Source organism: Euprymna scolopes, chromosome 41 (genome assembly GCF_053919585.1).
Source record: "Euprymna scolopes isolate OS-2025 chromosome 41, ASM5391958v1, whole genome shotgun sequence".
NCBI lineage: Eukaryota > Metazoa > Mollusca > Cephalopoda > Sepiida > Sepiolidae > Euprymna > Euprymna scolopes.
The window spans coordinates 7678135-7699158 of record NC_136522.1 but is presented as its reverse complement, the minus strand read 5'-3'; the positions used below and the strand labels follow the sequence as shown (position 1 = coordinate 7699158).

The 21024-nt window shown below is 33.8% G+C and overlaps 1 protein-coding gene across 1 annotated transcript in view; it reads left to right on the top strand.

Moving 5' to 3' along the window:
- The window catches only part of LOC145266327 (uncharacterized), a 231629-nt gene that overhangs the window by 172206 nt on the left and 38399 nt on the right, over positions 1 to 21024 (top strand). The window contains exons 32-34 of the mRNA XM_080121913.1: positions 8122 to 8297; positions 14262 to 14417; positions 20850 to 20995. Of these exons, the coding sequence (XP_079978039.1) occupies positions 8122 to 8297; positions 14262 to 14417; positions 20850 to 20995 (478 nt within the window). The remainder of the gene's footprint in view (positions 1 to 8121; positions 8298 to 14261; positions 14418 to 20849; positions 20996 to 21024) is intronic.

The following is a 21024-nucleotide window of genomic DNA, read 5'->3' as shown; positions in this document are numbered from 1 at the left end:
AAATATATTCTGACACTACGTTAACCAGATTACTAAAATAAATACTTTTGCAGTTTTAACAAAAGGGCTACAATAATATTGTGGGGTCTCCTTTCATCCTAAACGTCCACAGAATGCCCACCAGCAATATATTACATATGAAAGATGCTGCTGTGGAATTTCCACAGGTCCTGCTAGTCATTATGAATTATGGGATATACATTCTGGGCAACATGGTGAGTAACGTCATAAACATTGATATTTATGTCTTCTGGCAAACACATGCTCTAGTGAGATGGTTTGGCCATACAATGACAAATCAGACCCAAGGATATAGTAATTTCAACCGGACATTTTAAGGATTATATTTAGAGGGTTTTTAGAAGTCTGTGGAACAGTCTAAAAGCTTTTAGATGCAATGAAGAAAAACGTTGACACTCTTTTTCACATTAAAAGGCATATTCAAGGTCTTATTTTTGGCAACCTACGCCCAACTGTGTAGGCCATATAAAAAAGTTGCATAAATTATTGCTTATAGAAGGGACTTTGTTTTGCTTCCTTTAACAATATTATTATAAGAAATACTCTTAAAATTTAAGTGAAAAAAATGGCATTTGTTGATTTAAAGTGACAGATCGAAACAAAATAGACTGTAGTCAGATGGAGCAATGTTTGGATGATAGGGTGGGTGCGGTAGAGTTTTTTACGCCATTTTATTCTTTCATTTACATTGCTGATCTGTCTAGATTTGCATGAAACACAGAAGTGTAATAGTACTGAAGAAAGATACTGACACACTCTCCAGCTACCCTAAACCTAAACCTAAACCTAATCCTAAACCTAACCCTAAGTCTCGCCTCAGTTGTTTACAATGTGAGCACGCCTATCTTCACTTGAACATATATTGCTCCAAGATATATTGCTCTGATCTTGAGCAAGTGGTACAATGGGGAAAGAGGTGGCTTGTTACTTTTAATGCATCTAAAACCAAGCTTTTATCTTTACATCATCAACGCTGTGATTCCCATCTGCCATCAATTGAAATGAATGGCTCTCATCTTGAGGAGGCCTCATGTTTTGACAAGCTTCTGGGCTTGACCTTTACTCCTGATCTTAAATGGAATACATACATTAAATCCGTTGCCAATGTCGCTGGAAAAATGGTCGGATCCTTCTATCAATCCAGTAGATATCTCACTGCTGATGCAATTCTCTATCTATATAAAAGCCAGGTACGTCCAAGGATGGAGTATTGTTGCCACATCTGGGCAGGAGCTGCTAGAAAGGACTTGTCCTGCCTTGATAGAGTTCAAAATAGACTTTGTAGCCTCGTAGGGGATGTCCTTTTCTCTTCACTGCAACCTCTTTCTCATAGAAGAGATGTTGCGAGTATGTCTCTGCTTTATCGTTATTTTCATGGCAAGTGCTCGGCTGAGCTCCAATCTATGGTCCAGACTTTCACAAGAAACACCCATCTAGCAGAAAACACTATCACTAATTTCCCTCACTCTTTATCTGTGCCTAAACCTAAACGTAGATTCCATGAGCAAAGCTTCTTTCTTAGAACTGCACGCCTGTGGAATTGTCTTCCGTTTTCCTGCTTTCCAGCTGACTACAATATGGTTGTCTTCAAGTCTAATGTAAACAAGTTTTTGATAAGCCGTTCCATACAAGTTAACAAATTTACCGAACTTCCATTATTAACGATTACTATATTGTCCAATTTTTACTGTACACTCTTTAACCCTTATCCTCAAGTGGCTTCTTGGCTTTGATAAGTGGTGATGCCTATGTAGGTTGGTTGGTTGTTTTTGTTTTACGGCATATCAACCCTTTTCGGGTTATTTAATGCCGAATCCAAAGATTTTGAAGAAAAATTTGTTAATAGAATATATTTGTTGTTGTCACGTCGGTTTCTATTTTACCCATAGTTGGAACCCTAACAGGTACTACCACTCTGGGTCAGAGTGGACCTGGGAGCAATGGTAATTAAAGGGTGGCTCCACACTCCCCAAAGCCCACAAGCTGGGGCCTCACCACTGGATATAGTTCAAGGTCATATCCAGGATCCCCATTGAGGGACTTTTACCCTCTGCAGGGGGGCAGTCGGTGTATTCTAATGCCCCACCGACAGGGCCGTGATGCTTATGCAAAAAAAAAAATAAATAAAAATAAAAATAAATAAATAAATAAAATAAAATAAAATAAAAGAGAACACTTTTTCACTTCAATTCCTTTCAATTAATATTTGTAATTTTTGGAAACCTACACTGAAGAAAGACATTGACACTTTCCCATTCACGAGTCACTGTAAAATTGTAATAAGTGTTGTAGACCCGTGCTAGGGGTCACAAATGAAAGAAACCACAAGGAGTGTAAAGTGTATAAATATGATATGTAATTAAATTAAATAAATAAAGAATACAGGAGCCACTAACGTGGTATGAGAGGAACGTCAAACACGGTATGAATGTCTCCATTTTGTCTCTGAAACCAGTGGTATTCATAGGACTGGTTGATTCCATTTAGTTCTGAAATAGGGGTGATTTGTACCCCACAACACTGACCTACCCTATTTCGGGTGTAGATAGACTCTTCCCGAGATTATGAATAGAGTTACGACTAAGTGTAAGCGTCTCCATTTAGTCTCTGAAACCAGTGGTATTCATAGGACTGGTTGATTTCATTTAGTTCTCAAATGCGGATTATTTCTACCCCACAACAATAAACAAAAGTTGAACAACTGTTCACACGCGTCATTCCAACAAACATTTTTGAGATAGCAAGCAAGCTATCTAAGCCTTTTTATTTTCTATTTTAATAGCTGTTCAGCCTGGCTTTGCTCGGACCCTATGTACTGTTCATAACTTCATGTGCATATGTATATATATATATATATATATAGATATATATATATATTAAGAAGTTTGACTCATGTCCAGGAAACCTACATCTAAAATTTCAAGTATTTATACTCAAAATTGGCGGAGGAGTTTGGTAGAGTCTACAAAGGATAACTCTTTTAACTTGGACCTCTTCGTAGCCAATTTTTAGTCCAAAAACTGATTAAAAAGTTTGCTGCATATCTGATTACCCTTTATGTAAAATTTCAAATGTTTAGACCCAAAATTGGCTGAATAGTTTGCTAGAGACCACAAAGGTCAAATTTTTTGAACTGTGCTCCCCCTTGGTAGCCTAATTTTCAGCTAAAATCAGATTAAAAAGCTTGCCCTATGTCTGAATAAACTTTATGTAAAATTTCAAATGTTTAGACCAAAAATTGATCGAGTAATTTGGTAGAGACCGCAAAGGTCAAGTTTTTTAAACTTTAACCCCTATTGTGACCCCTTAACATTTATCGTTTTGGGCTCAAATCAAATTAAAAAGTTTGGTCCATATCTAAGTAACCTACATCTAAAATTTCAAGTGTTTAGACCCAAAATTGGTGGAGATAGAGTTTTCAAAGGTCAAAACGTTGAACTTTGGCCCCTGGACAGACAAATTTCTGGCTGAAAACCGATTAAAAAGATTTTCCTAAATTTCAATACCCCTGATGTCAAATCTCGAATCTGTAGACTGAAAATTGACAGAGTAGTTTGGTAGGGAACACGCGTACACACACACACACACACACACACACACACACACACACACACACACACACACATGGACAATTTTACTTTCACACTAATATACTTTATGTGCCTGGCAGTGTTCTTGGATAAGTTTTGATAGAAATAAGGAACAGGCGATTTTGACTAAAGTTAATGCCTTATACAACTGTTATGCTACCCAACACGTTGTAAACTCAGTCGCAAAGTAGACAAAAATAGGAAAGAACTTTGTTTTCTTTTGTTGTACATTTATTTCCTCATTTTCCCACCATGCGTGACTTCTCATTAGGGCTGTGATGTCTTTAAGCTGATCATTTTCTCGAACGTGCTCTCATGTCCTTTTTATAGTCTTTCTTTTCCCCTACAGTGACATCATTTTGCATACATTTGCATATATGCGTCTGCGCTTTGTTACACAGCCTAATATTATAAGTGCATTTAAGAAGTTTTATTATCACACAAGTAGACAGGCTCGGTATATTAAATCAACAGTAGGTTCTTTGATATCACAGGGGCCTGTTCGAAATTATTATTTCTGTCTGAAGCACAATTAAAGCGTGGTACTTGACTTTTGCATTTTAAACTTTATTGCAAGCCATTATATAAAAAAATATTTTATAAAATCAGCGTTAAGCTCTCTACAGTGCAATTTAGACTGCAATCTATTGTGGATTAAGTCACTGAAGGAGGAGAGGCATGTGAAGCTTCATCGTTGTGCATCCTCATCTCGATCAGGCAATCAATCGATTTGATTGAAAAATGGGCGATTTCACCAATTTCGATGACAATAAAGATATGGGAGTGTAAAACATTCGTTGATCATCATTCAATCCTGGGTAATGTCGAGTCTCCCTGCTAGTCAAACAATAAAAGTCTTTTTTTTATATATGTGCACGGTTGTTAGTCTTTCATTTTTTTTTTTATCGTCACTTTTCCATACAATTGAATCACTGGTCATAAATGTAATATTTTCAAACGAACCGTCGTGCATGTCGTTTCAAACAAACACGTTCTTGTGGACACGCGCGTTTTCGCCAGTGACCGATCAGCAAGACGCTTACATGTGCGGTTCATTTCCTCCATCGTCGCTTTCCCATTGTAGTTGTGATCTTCTATTCAACTCGATCGACGGATCTACATATGCGGGGAACACAATGGAGACTCGCTGAGACTTTAAACGGTTTTATTAGAGAGAGAAAGTTTGTTTACAAGGGGGAGAGAGACTTACGGAAAAAATTAAAAGAGGGGCTAAAATGAATTCCTTCTTACGTGATTGAGAGACGAGACTAGATTGCAGACATCTGGGTGACATTTGTTTAAATTCTATTTACATTCTCAGAAAGCATGTTGTCTTTTCAATTCCCGAGTCCAACTGCCTAGAAACTCTTGTCTGTTCCGCGACCACATGATTATTTCTATATAATTACCCAGCACGTAACTCTTTTTTGTCTTGGTGTTACAGGAAAAGAGCTGTCCGTTTTCCATGTAAAAAAAAAGAAGAGTATTAGGTAGGTGAAAATGAGATTAAGATAAGCCGAGACTCGAACCTTGTAAGCAAAGTTAAAAATTGTAATGTTAGAATTTAGTCTATTGTTAAATTCTATTAGAAATAGTTAGATATTGTTTATATCGTAAAAAGAATTGATTGTTCATTCTTTTAGAAAACTGAATATTAAAAATGTCAGCTAAAGAATGAACAATAGAAATTAAACATATATTGTTTAAAAAAAATAGGTTAGAATTATATGTTGAGAATTCTTTTGTTGTTAAAAGTGTGTTTGGAAAAAACATGTATAGCCAAGTGAATTGGTCACGTTTGGGCAACACACTTCTGACGTCATAGACGAAGGGGAATTCTCAATATAAGAGCTAGAGTTAATCAGATCAGGGGAGTCAGCAGAAGAGTAGTCGAGAGCAGTTGAGTTGAGTTGTAGTCATTCCTTTAGAAGCGAAATGAACTATGTAGATCCCGAATTTGAATTCCTGACGTCATCATCATTCGACCGGTCCAATGAATAAAGAATCATCTTCGTGTTTTGTAAAACTGTTGTCATGTGTCAACACTCAAAAGGTAATGTATTAATTATCTTATAACGAACTTTGTGTAACCCTTACGAGATTATGCATCTCCCCTCCTCTGTGTTAAGAACTTATATACATTTCCAGTCAGTATATATATGAAGTCCCAAGCATCCCAGAACTGTATAAATGTCTCTCCCCCATCATCGTTATGTTTGTACATGAGTCCCGTTATACAGGGTGACTCAAAAATACGGGCCCCAACTCTAATTAGGCCCCGTTTCTTAGGGTTTTGTCCGAATGAAATGAAACTTTAGTCATAACTAGTTTAAAAACATCACATCAAAACACTAGGGTCTTTGGCCTTTTTTTTCTCTCTCTGTTGACTGTAAAATGCTCAGAAAAACAATTGAATGTCCTCTGTTTTTTTTGGGGGGGGGTCACCCTGTATATGTGCCCCAATATGAGCACTCCCGTCATATCTCTTTAATATGAAACCCCACTATACAACATTGGGAGCTAGTCTTTGAACTCTAGGTTTTCGAGGTGCCTTCAATAAGTTTCCAGACTTTTTTGTATGTGTACTTTTATTGATAATACCCACATGAATCTTTAGTTCCCTTCGAAGTAATCTCCTCCGGCTGCAATGCACTTGTTGTACCATTCCAACAACTTCTGGATGGCCTCATAGATATCCTCCTGTGTCAATGACCCTCATCACAGCCTCTTTCATCTCCTCAATTGTCTCATAACGACAGCCTCTAAGGTTTTCCTTGAGCTTAGGGAATAACCAGAAGTCACAGTCTAAAACATTCCATAAATTTCTGTGATTTTTTTTCCAAGTTTTTTTTTTTTTTTTTTTTTTTTACATAGGCATCACCACATTATCAAGGCCCAGAGGCCACTCAAGGATAAGGGTTAAAGAGTGTACAGTAGAAATTGGACAATATAGTAATCATTAGTAATGAAAATTTGGTAAATTTGATAACTTATATGGAACGGCTCATCAAGAACTTATTTACTTTAGACTTGAACACAACCATATTGTAGTCAGCCGGAAAGCAGGAAAACGGAAGACAATTCCACAGGCGTGCAGTTCTAAGAAAGAAGCTTTGTTCATGGAATCTACGTTTAGGTTTAGGCACAGATAAAGAGTGGGGGGGAATTATTGATAGTGTTTACAGCTAGACGAGTGTTTCTTGTGAAAGTTTTGCGAGGGGGGACCATAGAATGAAGCTCAGTTGAACACTTTCCATGAAAATAACGATACATCAGAGACAAACTCGCAACATCTCTTCTGTGAGATAGAGGTTGCAGCGAAGAGAAAAGGACATCTCCTATGAGGCTACGAAGTCTATTTTGAACTCTATCAAGGCAGGACAAGTCCTTTCTAGCAGCTCCTGCCCAGATGTGGCAACAGTATTCCATCTTTGGACGTACCTGGCTCTTATATAGATAGAGAATAGCATCAGCAGTGAGATATTTACCGGATCGATAGAAAAATCCCACCATTTTTTCAGCGGCCTTGGCAACAGATTTGATCTACGTGTTCCATTTAAGATCAGGAGTAATGGTCAAGCCCAGAAGCTTGTCAAAACTTGAGGCCTCCTGAAGACGAGAGCCATTCATTTCAATTGATGCCAAATGTGGATTAGAATGTTGATGATGTAAAGAGAGAAGCTTGGTTTTAGATGCATTAAAAGTAACCAGCCACTCCTTTCCCCATTGTACTACGTGCTCAAGATCAGAGGAGAGAGAATTGGAGAGAACTTGGTCGTTTACTGTCTTAGATGTGCAACCATAAATGGTAGTGTCGTCAGCATAAATGTCTACAAATGATGTAAGGATGTGATTTGGAAGATCATTAATGTAGATCAGGAAAAGAGTTGTTTAAAACAGAATTTTATTGCATATCGTTCTTCTAAAATGTCTTCACGTCCAGGTGACATTTTTGAAATTCACCAGCTGTGACACTCAGGCTTTAGTAGGGTGCATTCCAATTCCTGTTGTAGCTGTTCATTTGAACCTGAAATCATAAAAATCGGTCAGTTATGTCATAAGATGTATCGTAATAAAATACTGAATTTTCAGGAGTCTACGACAATTTTAAATTGCCTGTACAAAAAAAGTCTGGAAACTTATTGAAGGCACCTCATATTTCCCTATACCGCCAAGTTATCTGATATGTACTCAATGTAACTCTTGCCAAAATTCCTACTAGTTACCATAATATCTACTTACTGTCGCAGGGTCCCAATATATGATAACTCTAAGCATGGTTACATTTACTTGAAGACATAATCCAACAAGCGATGGCTTTCGGCAGTTAATATTTATTATAATTATTTAATTCCTTTCTATTCATTGTTTTAACTTTTGGCAACCTACACCCAACTGTGTAGACCATATGAATAAATATTTGCCATGCATTGTCGATCAAATTCATTTATTAAACAAAACGGTCTTATTTCTCACGACTTTTTGTTTGTTCGTTTTGTTTTAAATTCAGCTTCTTGTAGTTGTTCGCGTCTCGTGGGTCTTGGAACAGCTGCCATCCAGGTTCCTGCTTCTCAAATATCCGACATGATCTGTTCCACGAATTTTGACGAATGCATGGATGGTGTCAGCCAAATAACGGAATGGAATGGTGACCAGCAGAAAGTTTTTGTAGAAAAAGCGATTTCGGTAAGTGAAGCCAGCAACGAAATTCAAAAACTCCGAATTTCTCTAAAGAAAAACTTTGAAATACAAACCAGTGATATATATATATATATATATATATATATATATATATATATATATATATATATATATATATATATTGTATTTTGTTTACAGAAAGTTGTTAGATGAGACAATCATTGGTACCGTCGGTTTCAAGCCCGATAATTAGGACTGTTTAAGATATCCATATCAAGCTCTCTTCAGCCAATACTCATCTTAGGCTAGATAAATATTCACTTCCCCAAACCTTGAAAGAGTTGAAATTTTTAAAGAAATTTTTAAACGTATTTCGAAATTTTTAAACGTATTTCGATATAATTAAATGAAATTTTACGTTTTTAATCGATATTGATATGAATTTTAAGTTTGAATTTTTATATATTAAAAAAAAATTAGATTTTTAAATTAAATTGGTTTCAAATTTAAAATCGTTTTATATGTATTTTCTCAAACGTAAAAACACACTTGTGAGGGTGTGATCTAGAGATTTTGGTCTTGCTGGAAGTTTAAAATCAATAAATATTTATTATTTTATTATTACTACAAGCAGTGGAAGACGTTTTATAAAAACAAAATCAAATAAAATAGATAATTAAAGGAGTCGATTTTGGCATAAGAAAATTGGCTCAAATTTTCTAGATTCTGATACCGATTCCGATACCCCAAAAAGCTTCACTTTTTCTGATTGCGGATTCTGATTCCGATTAATCGCTTCAACACTAATATATATATATATATATATATATATATATATATATATATATATATATATATATATAAAGTGTCAATATATATATATATATATATATATATATATAGCAAAAATGGTAATTAGTAAAAACCTGAAGAAAGTGCTCAATAAAATTGCAGAGCAAATATGTGTTTTATTTTTAAAAAATTTTTTTCTTACCGTTTTATCTGCTTCGTTACACATGTTTCAGTTACCGAATCGTATTTATGATCCGGTTTCTGTAAAGTCTGACGAAGTTACTGGATCGTAAATAATATTCGGTAACCGAAACATGTGTAACTAAACAGATAAAACGGTAAAAAAAAAAAAAATTAATTATATATATATATATATATATATACTCAGAAACTGCCAATAATGAAATTGATTAATTTTCGCAAAATATTGCTGCTTTGTTTTCTTTCGCCGGAGAATTTCTTTCGATTTTTTTTATGTTTTCTCCAATATTTTAAATTTTAAAATGGGGGTCACTTTGTTTTACAAATTTACATAAAATGAACACATTTATTGGCCATCACCAACTATTTATTTCAGCAACTACATTTTAACAGCTTTAGACTATCCGCAAAAAAGAAATTAATAATAAATGTTTAAGTTTTTAAGGTGGGTACTCACCTTCCTATATAAATTAACGTAAAATGAGCACCACTTCATGACCAGTTAGCAATCAATCTTGGTTTTTGCCCACACATCAATCTTCATACGATATGGATCGTAATTTTTTTCAAGAATTAATTCTGCTTTTGGATACCAATTATCCTTTCTTTACTTTCAACTTTAATTCCCTTTTATATATGTCCCTTAAAGGCATTTCATCTTTAATATTTTCAATGTATGTGCTATTTAGCAAAATAATTGCGAACCAATATTAGTATTTTGCTAGAATTTTTCCTCTGAGGAGATGTACATTGAAAATCCATGGATTAAGCACATTGATGTTAAACATTCTGTTCTTTGATTAAAACAATAAATTCAAAATTTTATTTTGATAATTGATTCTTTTAAATGAATTTGAACATATAAACTATATATATATATATATATATATATATATATATATATATATATAGTTTAAAGAAGCTTTGAATAATAAAAAAAATGCAAAAATAACATTAAAGAATGCAGTTTAGATTCCCGGAAGTAAAAAAAAAAAATAATTTTAACCAATCGCAGACTAAGCACCTATATAATCCGATTTCTAAAATGTTTATAATGACCAAAAGAGAATTCATTTATATATGGATGAAAAAAAAGTAAAATAAAAAAGGCCTTAACTAAAATTGTTAAATAGAAATAGACTTAGCAGTGGCAAGAACACCAGGACGACTGGAAAGAATGTAGAGAGGACATACAGCACCTGAAAGTCTCAAATGGTCACCCATTCTTGTACTGACCAGGTCCAACGTTGCTTAACTTCGGTGATCCAGCTGGAACCGGTGTGTCAACATGATTCTGCCGTCCATGGGAACCAGTGAGAGAAAGGTTCAAAGTTGTAGCACTCTTTCTGAAGTCAAGCCTGGTTCTCTTTGGACTTGTTTACCGGAAACGAGTTTTGATGCCACACCCAAGGTCTGCCAGCGGCCACCTGATTGCACCAGGGGATCAATACGTATTTGCCCTTTTTTATTTTATAATCAAGAATTTTGCCAAGGTCATTTCCCACAAACCCTACACACACACACACACACACACACACACATATATATATATATATATATATATATATATATATATATATATATATATATATATATATACTAGCATTTCAGCCCGGCGTTGCCCGGGTGTTTGGAGGTGTATGCTGAGCAAAAAAAAAAAAGAGTAAATTTTTTTTTAATTTGACCCCTATTATGACCCCTTAAAATTTATAGTTTCGGGCTCAAATCACTTTATTAAATTAGATCCAGGTTCAAGGAACCTATATCTAAAATTTCAAGTGTCTAGACCCAAAATTGTCGGAGGAGTTTGGTAGAGTTCTTAAAAGTCAAATCGTTGAAATTTGACCCCTTAACAGCCAAATTTCTGGCTGATACCCGTCACATCGATTTTCCCAAATCTCAGTACCCGGTATTTCAAATTTCGAGTCTATAGACTAAAAATTGACAGAGTTATTGCGTAGGGAAATGTACACAGACAGACAGACAGACACGTTCACTTTTATATATATATATATATATATATATATATATATATATATATTCAATAAGATAAAAAGCTATAGCAAACATCTAAATGACTATTTTAACCACAATTCCTGATTTCAAAAAACGAAAAATTAAAAGATTCATCTGCCTTACTTTTAATGCTAGGTTTATTTATGGTGTCTTTTAAATTCAATAAAAACCCTTCAAAATTTGCTGATGAGGAGACCTTGCTTATCAAAAAACTATACATAATTATTGTACATAACTTGATGTATACCACAATAAAAAGCATTGTTTTCCGAAACGATCGTACAGATAATTGATTTTGTTGTTGTTCCTTCTTATGAAACGGATTTTTAATTTAATTAAAATTTGATTTTTAAATTTTAAATTATCAATCACATTACTTAATATATATATATATATATATATATATATATATATATATATACGTTTTATTTTTATTACCGTATCTTTCTGTTAAGTTACATTACTGTTTCGGCTACTCGGCCGTTTTTTTTTTTTTGGCCGTCTGTAGCGTTCTCAGACTTTTACAGAAAGGGGCTAATCCTTGGCTCTTTTTTGTTGGATGCTTTCTGTAAAAAGTCTGAGGACGCTACAGACGACCAAAAAAAACGGCCGAGTAGCCGAAACAATAATGTAACTTAACAGAAAGATACGGAAATAAAAAATAAAACACATATTTGCTCTACAACAGAGCACTTTCTTCAGTTTTTATTAATTACCATCTCCACTATATATATATATATATATATATATATATATATATATCTGTGTAGGGTTTTGTGGGAGATGACCTTAGCAATATATATATATATATATATATATATATATATATATATATATATATATATATATATATATATATAATGACAGTATCCTACGTGAGACATGTATGCACAAAGGCTGAAGAGCATCCAACAAAAAAGAGCCAAGGACTAGTCCCTTTGTGTTGGATTTGACACTTTTTGTACTGATGTTTTTCTTATCTTCTGTTCCAACAATGTTTATTATACTTATTTAGAATTTATATATATATACATATATATATATATATATATATATATATATATATATATATATATAATCATCCACATACAGTACTGTTTCGCTGTATCACAGCTCATCAGTGCGGCTAGACAAGCAACTACCTCAAGCCAGGATCGAAACTCAAACGACAGTCGAGGTTTTGTACTTATATATATATATATATATATATATTAGTGTATTTAGGCAGCATTCCTTCATCCAGGCAAACATTATTAAAAACAACAGAGATACCTTGCTTAATGATTCTTTTTTTCATTTTTTCGATCTTTCGTAAGATTTTTTTAACTTCAAGATGGAAGGTATTTACAAATGTTCCATGGTTCACACGAGCGCTTTCAATTCTTTCTTGAATCATCATCAGGTGGAGATAAAATATTAAAAATAGAAGTGAAATATATAGTTACGAATGATAAAAAGAGTCAATGAAAAGTCGATTAAAATATACATTTATGAGTAATAAAAAACTCGATTAAAAATTAGGATGATAAAAGGCAATGTTAGTAAAACCAGTCGTATACTGGTTATGCTAAACATTTCAGCACATTATTGCTACTTTCAAAATTAATGCTATTTATAGATAGGTGCTGGGTTTTTATATAGAGTGCTTCAAGTATTTTTAATTTTTTACAATTACTTTCTCGTTGCAAAATCCTTGTGTTGTCCACGAGGACCTTTCTAAGATTAGAGGGGGGAACAGCTATGTTGATTTGTTAAATGCTGGTATATTGAGCTAGTACTGTTCAAATGCATCGTTAATCGACGGGACAATGTTGTTTTTGTATGTCCAATATATGCGCTTTTATTTTCGGAGTTACACTCTCCTAAGGGGGATTGAAATTTGTACACAATATTGGTTTGCTCCAACATTTTTGTCGCCGGCGAGGAGTTATTTTTAACGATGAGGTTCTGGGTTCGATACTTCTTATAGTATATAATAAATCTAATCTTAGAATTGTTCTCTAGAGGTGCTGTATATCTATGTATGATGCTTTTAATTATTTTTTCTTCCATTCTAAAATTTGGTGTCATTTGGTTTTTATAAAATATGTCTATAGGGTTAGTGTTAGAAGATTGACTAGTATTGCTGTTAAGGTTTTTAGGGGACTGTAACAATAGTTTAATTTGTTGATCAACAATATAATTCGGAAAGTAATTATTTATAAGAACCTGTTTGATATTTTTGATTTCTATTAGTAGTGCTTTTTTCGTAGAAGAAATCATCTTAGGACGGTTTAAAAGATTTTTAATTATGGCAAGAGGCTGGATTTTGTACTAGTTGGTTTTTTGTATACAGCTGTGTCGAAAGTATTGTTAGATGAGTCTGTAAGGACGTCCAGAAAGTGAATTTGTTTGTTATCCTTTAATTCTATTGTAAACTTAAGGACAGAGTTTTTTTTTAAAAAGATCTTGAAGTTTATATATCTGTTCATCATTATCAGCTAAGAGGAGTATGTCGTCAACATAACGTACATACATAGGGGGCTTTATATTATTTTTTAATGTTTTATTTTCTAAGTCTGCCATATAAAATTCACTCAGTTGTTGGAGGTTAATTAAGTTAATTTAGTGTTGGAAGTTAATTAAGTTAATTTAGTGTTGGTGGTTAATTTAGTTAATTTAGTGTTGGAGGCAAATTAATCTAATTTAGTATTGGAGGTTAATTAAGTTAATTTAGTTTTGAAGGTTAATTTAGTTAATTTAGTGTTGCATGTGTATTAAGTATATTTAGTGTTGAGGTAAATCAAGTTGATTTAGTGTGGAAGTTAATTAAGTTAATTAAGTGTTGAAGGTTAATTAAGTTAATTTAGTGTTGGAAGTAAATTAAGTTAATTAGGTATTGAGGTTTAATTAAGTTAATTTCGTGTGTAAAGTTAATTAAGAGCATCTTACCTTTCTCAGTCAAGAAATGATCCTCAATAAGGCTTAATGAATAATCCTTTTATTTTGTTTCCAACTCAGGTTTGGGGCCAACCAAGTGCCTGGAACTCGACTCAGATGGGCGTAGCAGGTGCGCTTACACCCGGTTTGTCAACTGACCAAATCAAAGTATTATCTACCTTTTCTCACGACAATGCATTCGAAGTTGGAAAACAAAACAACTGGGAACCAGAAAAGGTAAGTTTTGTTGGAGATTTAACTGCGTGGGTTTTGGGCAGCAGACAGGTTGTTTGGATGAAATGGTACGTTGACAAAATTCTATGATGTTGTTCGAACAATGTTCTGGCCGATCTAACCTCCGACCTTTCTCTAGACAAAGAAGTGAATATTACTTAGTAATTCATCTGCTGTGGATTAAAAATTCTATAAAAACGAAAGTTTCATAACATCTCCACGCGTATTAATACTATTTAACTCATAGCTGGAGGGGGAAAAAGAAAGAGAAAGCGATAATTCCGTTTCTTCTTTCACTTTTGGCCCTTTTCTAAAAAGAAAAATTCTCTTATAGATTTATATGGGTCTCTGTTTAGTCGTTTGGTATACCAGTCAACGAAACACGTGTAAGACATACCATATATTAAATTAATAAAGCTCATTACACACGCAATAGGGAGTAGAGCTTATTATATACCTTTAGGATTATCTTTGAAAGAATTTTCATATAAGTGTGTCTTACCTACAGCCAAGCATGTTGGTGGGAATGTCATGGTCTGGGGCTGCATGAGTGCAGCAGGTATTGGACAATTACATTTCATTGAGGGAAACATGAACTCCAACATGTACTGCAGCAGAACATGATCCCCTCCCTCCAGAAATTGGATCGCAGAGCAGTGTTCCAGCATGACAATGACGCAAATCCAATACAACCGCTGCTTTTTTTTTTCTTCAAATTGTTAGCCCTAGATTAAAGCAAGGCTTAAAACCATCACCTTTGCCCTTTACTTGACTAACACATGTAATGGGCTGATAACTTCTTGGAGATTTAACCTACCAAAAAACTCTGAAGTAAGCTTTATTTTTAAAAGCTTCTCTATATTTGTTAAGTCTAAAAGATATTTTGCTATAAAATAACAAGAAATTCATTTTGCTTTTACTGAAATTAAGTTTAGAAATGATATTTGCTCAGTTTGTAACAAAGGTACGTCCACATCTGGGCAGGAGCTGCTAGAAAGAATCTGTCCTGCCTTGATAGGGTTCAAAATAGACTTCGTGGCCTCGTGAGAGATGTCCTTTTCTCTTCGCTGCAACCTCTATCTCACAGAAGAGATGTTGCGAGTTTGTCTCTGCTTTATCGTTATTTTCATGGAAAGTGTTCGACTGAGCCTCAATCTATGGTTTATTTAAGAGGCTGAGGGTAAAGGTGATGGACTGGCCAAGCATGTCTCCAGACTTGAACCCAATAGAACATCCTTGGGGCATCCTCAAGCAGAAGGCGGAGGTGCACAAAGTCTCAAATATCCGCCAGCTCCACGACGTCGTAATTAAAGAGTGGAAGAGCATTCCAATGGTTACATGTGAAGCTCCAGTAAACTCCATGCCCAGGAGAGTAAAAGCAGTTTTGGATAATGATGGTGACCACACAAAATATTGAGAGTTATCAAGTATGTTAATACTGACAACTTTTCGTAAGGGGTGTACTCACTTTTGTTGTCAGGGATTTAGCTTTTAATGGCTATATTTTGAGTTATTTTGAGGAGAAAATAAATAAACTGTTATATATGATGCAGAGAGACTGCTTTTCATTGTGTCAAAAAATCATTTCTTTCGGTGTTGTCCCATAAAGAGATATACTTAAATATTTGAAGAAATGCGAGAGGTGTACTGTATACTGTATATCTATATATAAAGCTGAACGTCTGTGTGTGTGTGTGTCTGGTCAGGAATATGCTCCTATATGGTTGATTATTATAGAAAACTGATAACATATAATGATAGAAGATGTATCGAGACACAGGAATGGATATGTTTGATTTGGCATAATGATGAGTCATTAAAATTGTGGGGTCTGTGTACGCGCCTGGTCCACAAAGTATGGAAATAAAAAATAAAAAAATTAAAAAAAACGTTTACAAGTGTTTTTTATATAGATGTACATAATAATACTTTGATAAGTATGTTTTAACTTAAATAGGGATGGTATAATAAAATTGTGGGGTCTGCATTCACGCCTGGCCTCCATAGAATGGAAATAGGCACAAACTTTAATAAAGACTTTTCATATCTATCTGCGTAAGTATACTTTGATAATTATGTTTCAGTTAATACGTTATAATAAAATTATGGTGTGTTCGTTCGCGCCTGACCTCCATAGAATGGAAATATGTCACAAAGTTTAACAAAGTTTTATAATATAGATCCACAGAATATTGTGATAAGTGTTTCAGTGTGAACAGGTATGGTATAATAAATTATGGGGTTTATCTATTTTATTTTTACTTTCATCATATTTTGCTTTGGTTTTGATACCCCCAAATTCGAAGCTATCTCTTTACAACCCTTCATTTTCATTTTCTGTAGGCTGTTTTTGAACCCAGTCAATGACGGGTACTTTTGCTAGTATATATATATATATATATATATATATATATATATATATATATATATATATATAGTGTAAAAGTTTTTGGAAAATTCAAAGACTCACGTTTTCTTTTTATAATCTTCGTTTATTTCCTGGATATTTTCCATTACAGCTGTTTCATTAATGGGTAGGCAATTTTACGATTTATGTGTCCATAAAAATATCCTGTCCTCATCAACTCCTTCAGATGTTTATCCATTAGATTTTTACAACAAAAGGTATATTTTTAACATGCTGAACATCGTATTTGGGTAATCAGAGTCCATTTTCTGTAGGCTGTTTTTGAACCCAGTTAACGACGGGTACTTTTGCTAGTATATATATATATATATATATATATATATATATATATATATATATATATGTGTGTGTGTGTGTGTATACATATATATATATGTGTATACATATATATATATATATATATGTGTGCATACATATATATATGTATACATATATATATATATATATATATATATATATATATATATATATATATATATATATATATATGAGAAAGAAAATTAAAACTGTAAGTTGAACTTTACAATCAAAATTTATTGTACGACTGAATACTCTAAATAGCAATTTACAAAGTTCTTATTCTGCGAAGTTTCAAAGAATGCTATTCTTGTTATTCCTCTCATCAGTGGACATAAAGAAATCAGCAAATTATATTTGTAGCAATGCTACAATTTGCTAGTTAAGGCATTAAGTGAAACCGCAATTTATTGTAGTTATAAATTGCCAAATAAAAAAAGAAGTGAAAAAACGTTGGATATTCTCAAAAGTCAGATCGTTGAACTTTGACCCTTTAACAGCCAAATTTCTGGCCGAAAACCGATAATGTAGATTATCCCAAATCTCAGTACGCTGTATATCAAATTTCGAGTCTGTAGACTAAAATTTGACAGAGTTATTGCGTAGGGAAATGTACACAGACAGACAGACAGACAGACAGACAGACAGACGGACACGTTCACTTTTATAGATATACTAGCAAAGGGGTCCCGGCGTTGCCCGTGTGTTTGGAGGTGTATGCTGAGCAAAAAAAAAAAAAAAAAACGAAACAAAAAGAAAAGACGGTCAATTTTTTTTTAATTGGATCCCTATTATATTTATTGTTTTGGGCTCAAGTCCAGTTAAGTTAGATCCATGTCCAAGGAACCTATATCTAAAATTTCAAGTGTTTAGACCAAAAATTATCGTAGGAGTTTGGTAGAGTTCTCAAAGGTCAAATATGTAATCAGTTTTTTAAAATAGTCAACCATATAGGAGCCTATTCGTGACCACACACACACACACGCACACACACACACACACACACACACGCGCACAGACATTCAGCTTTATATATATATATATATATATATAATATAAAGCTTTGATACTTTGATAATTATGTTTCAGTTTGAAGAAATATGGTATAATAAAATTATGGAGTGTTCGTTCGCATCTGACCTCCATATATATATATATATATATATATATATATATATATATATATATATATATATATATATATATATATATATATATATATTATTTAATTTCTACACTAATCATCTGATTATTATTAATTATAGATTTATAGAATACTAGCATGAGTGACCGACGTTGCCCGGGTGTTTGGAGGTGTATGCTGAGAAAAAAACAAAACAAATAAAAACAAAAACGGTCAATTTTTTTAACTTTGACCCCTATTATGACCCCTTAAAATTTATTGTTTTGGGCTGAAATTTAGTTAAGTTAGATCCATGGTCAAGGAACCTATATCTAAAATTTCAAGTGTTTAGACCGAAAACTGTCAGAGGAGTTTGGTAGAGTTTTCAAAGGTCAAATCGTTGAACTTTGACTCCTTAATCGCCAAATTTCTGGCTGAAAACCGATCACGTAGATTTTTCCAAATCTCAGTACCCTGTATATCAAATTTCGAGTGTGTAGACTAAAAATTAACAGAGTTATTGCGAAGGAAAATGTACACAGACACACAAACAGACAGACATACACACAGACACAGACACAGACACAGACACACAGGTACGTTCACTTTTATAGATATACTAGCATTTCGGCCCGGCGTTGCCCTGGTGTTTGGGGTGTATGCTGAGGAAAAAAAACCGTCAATTTTTTAACTTTGATCCCTATTATGACTCGTTAAAATATATTGTTTTGGGCTCAAATCAAGTTATTAAGTAGAGGATAACTTTAAAAAATATCGGCAAAAAAGTGACCCCCCCCTGTAGAAAAGTGCCTGGTTGAAGGGGAAGATATTAATGTTTTTAGCCAATTTTTCGATATTTGTCGTATGAAAGATCGAACTTTAAAACGATACTGATCTTGGTAAAATCCGTCGCCTCTATTGAAAGTTTAAGGCAGGCATACAAACAGACATACATACATACATTTATATATTGGTAACTAAAAGTTTTCTACCCAAACTGATGAAAAAGCTTGCCCTATCTCTGAATGCCCTTTATGTAAAATTTAAAATATTTAGACCAGAAATTGTCTGAGTAATTTGGAAGAGACCGCAGAGGTCAATTTTTTTAAAACTTTGACCCCTATTATGACCTCTTAAAATTTATTGTTTGGGGCTCAAATCAAGTTATTAAGTTAGATCCATGTCCAAGGAATCTATATCTAAAATTTCAAGTGCGTAGACCCAAAATTGTCGGACGAGTTTGGTAGAGTTCTCAAAGGTCAAATCGTTGAACTTTGACCCCTTAATCGCCAAATTTCTGGCCAAAAACCGATCACATCAATTTTCTCAAATCTCAGTACCCTGTATATCGAATTTCGAGTCTGTAGACTAAAAATTAACAGAGTTATTTCATAGGGAAATGTACACAGACACACAGATACACAGACACGTTCACTTTTATAGATAGATAGATAGATAGATAGATAGATAGATAGATAGATAGATAGATAGATATATTTTAAGCAACACACTGCATAAAGTGTTCAAAACTACATTCTCACAACTAAAAGCAAATTAGAAACTAATGCTATTCATATTGATTTCACCCATCCTGGGACGGGTATTGTGCGAGTATATTTGGGCACCAGCTGCTCAGACTATCTTTTCCTGTCTTGACAGAGCTCAGGACCGACTTCGAAATCTAGTAGGTGTTGCTCTTTTATCCTTTTCACAATCTCTTTTTTCACAGAAGAAACGTTGCAGGTCTATCTCTGCTCAATCATTATTGACTGAACTTCAATCCTTGTCGCAAAATATGTCCAGCAACACATTTCAGGTTAAAACATTATTACGTACATACGTGTCATGTCAAAATTACTACAAATTCCCCAAATTACGAAAAATGATCTGTCAGAAAATTAATTAGAAGTAAGCATAAAATTAATTCAGTTTATAGATTCAAAGCATTTTATCGTATGTTTTAATATTGAAGAGTTCTCAAGATTCAGGGGAGGTAACTGCAATCAATCATTTTGACTAAATAATTGTAATTCTGCCACTTTTAAACAAAAAATATTAGGACATACTTGTGGATTAGTTTTTTTTATTAAGAGACGTTGCAAGCTTTTCTCTGGTCTATTGCTATTTTAATCGCAAGTGTTCGACTGAGCTCCAATCTATGCCTCCCCGCCCGCGTTGCAAAACATTCATAACAAACACTTGTCTAGCTACAACCACTGTCAACAAATTTCTCCTACTCTCTATCTGTGCTTAAAACTAAGTATAAATTCCATGAACAAAGTTTCTTTCTTAGAACTGCCCGCCTGTAGATCTGTATTGCAGGGCTGCTTTCCAGACGACTACAACATGGTCATTTTCAAGTCCAGTGTAAACAAATTCTTATTGAGTCGCCCTCGCCCCCTACATAATCAAATTTTAATGTCTACACCTATCAATCACTAGATTGTTGTCTTACTCAATAGCCCTTGTCCTCGAGTGGATTTTAGGCCTTGAGAAGCTTTGACTCCTTTGTAAACAAAATAAAAACATGAAACATTGTGTTGTGAAAATGTCGACTGTTGTGACTTTCTTGTTGTTTCCTTTTCAGCTGACAGAAACGTTTTTATTATTCGTGATAAAACAGTTGAATAATGATGTTAGTGCCATCACGAGTTTGGATCTGCAGACGTTGGGCAACATCGTTTGTGGCATAAATGTCGACAACATCAACAAGATACAGAAAGACAGTTACATGTAAGTAGTATGTTACACTATACGTTTAA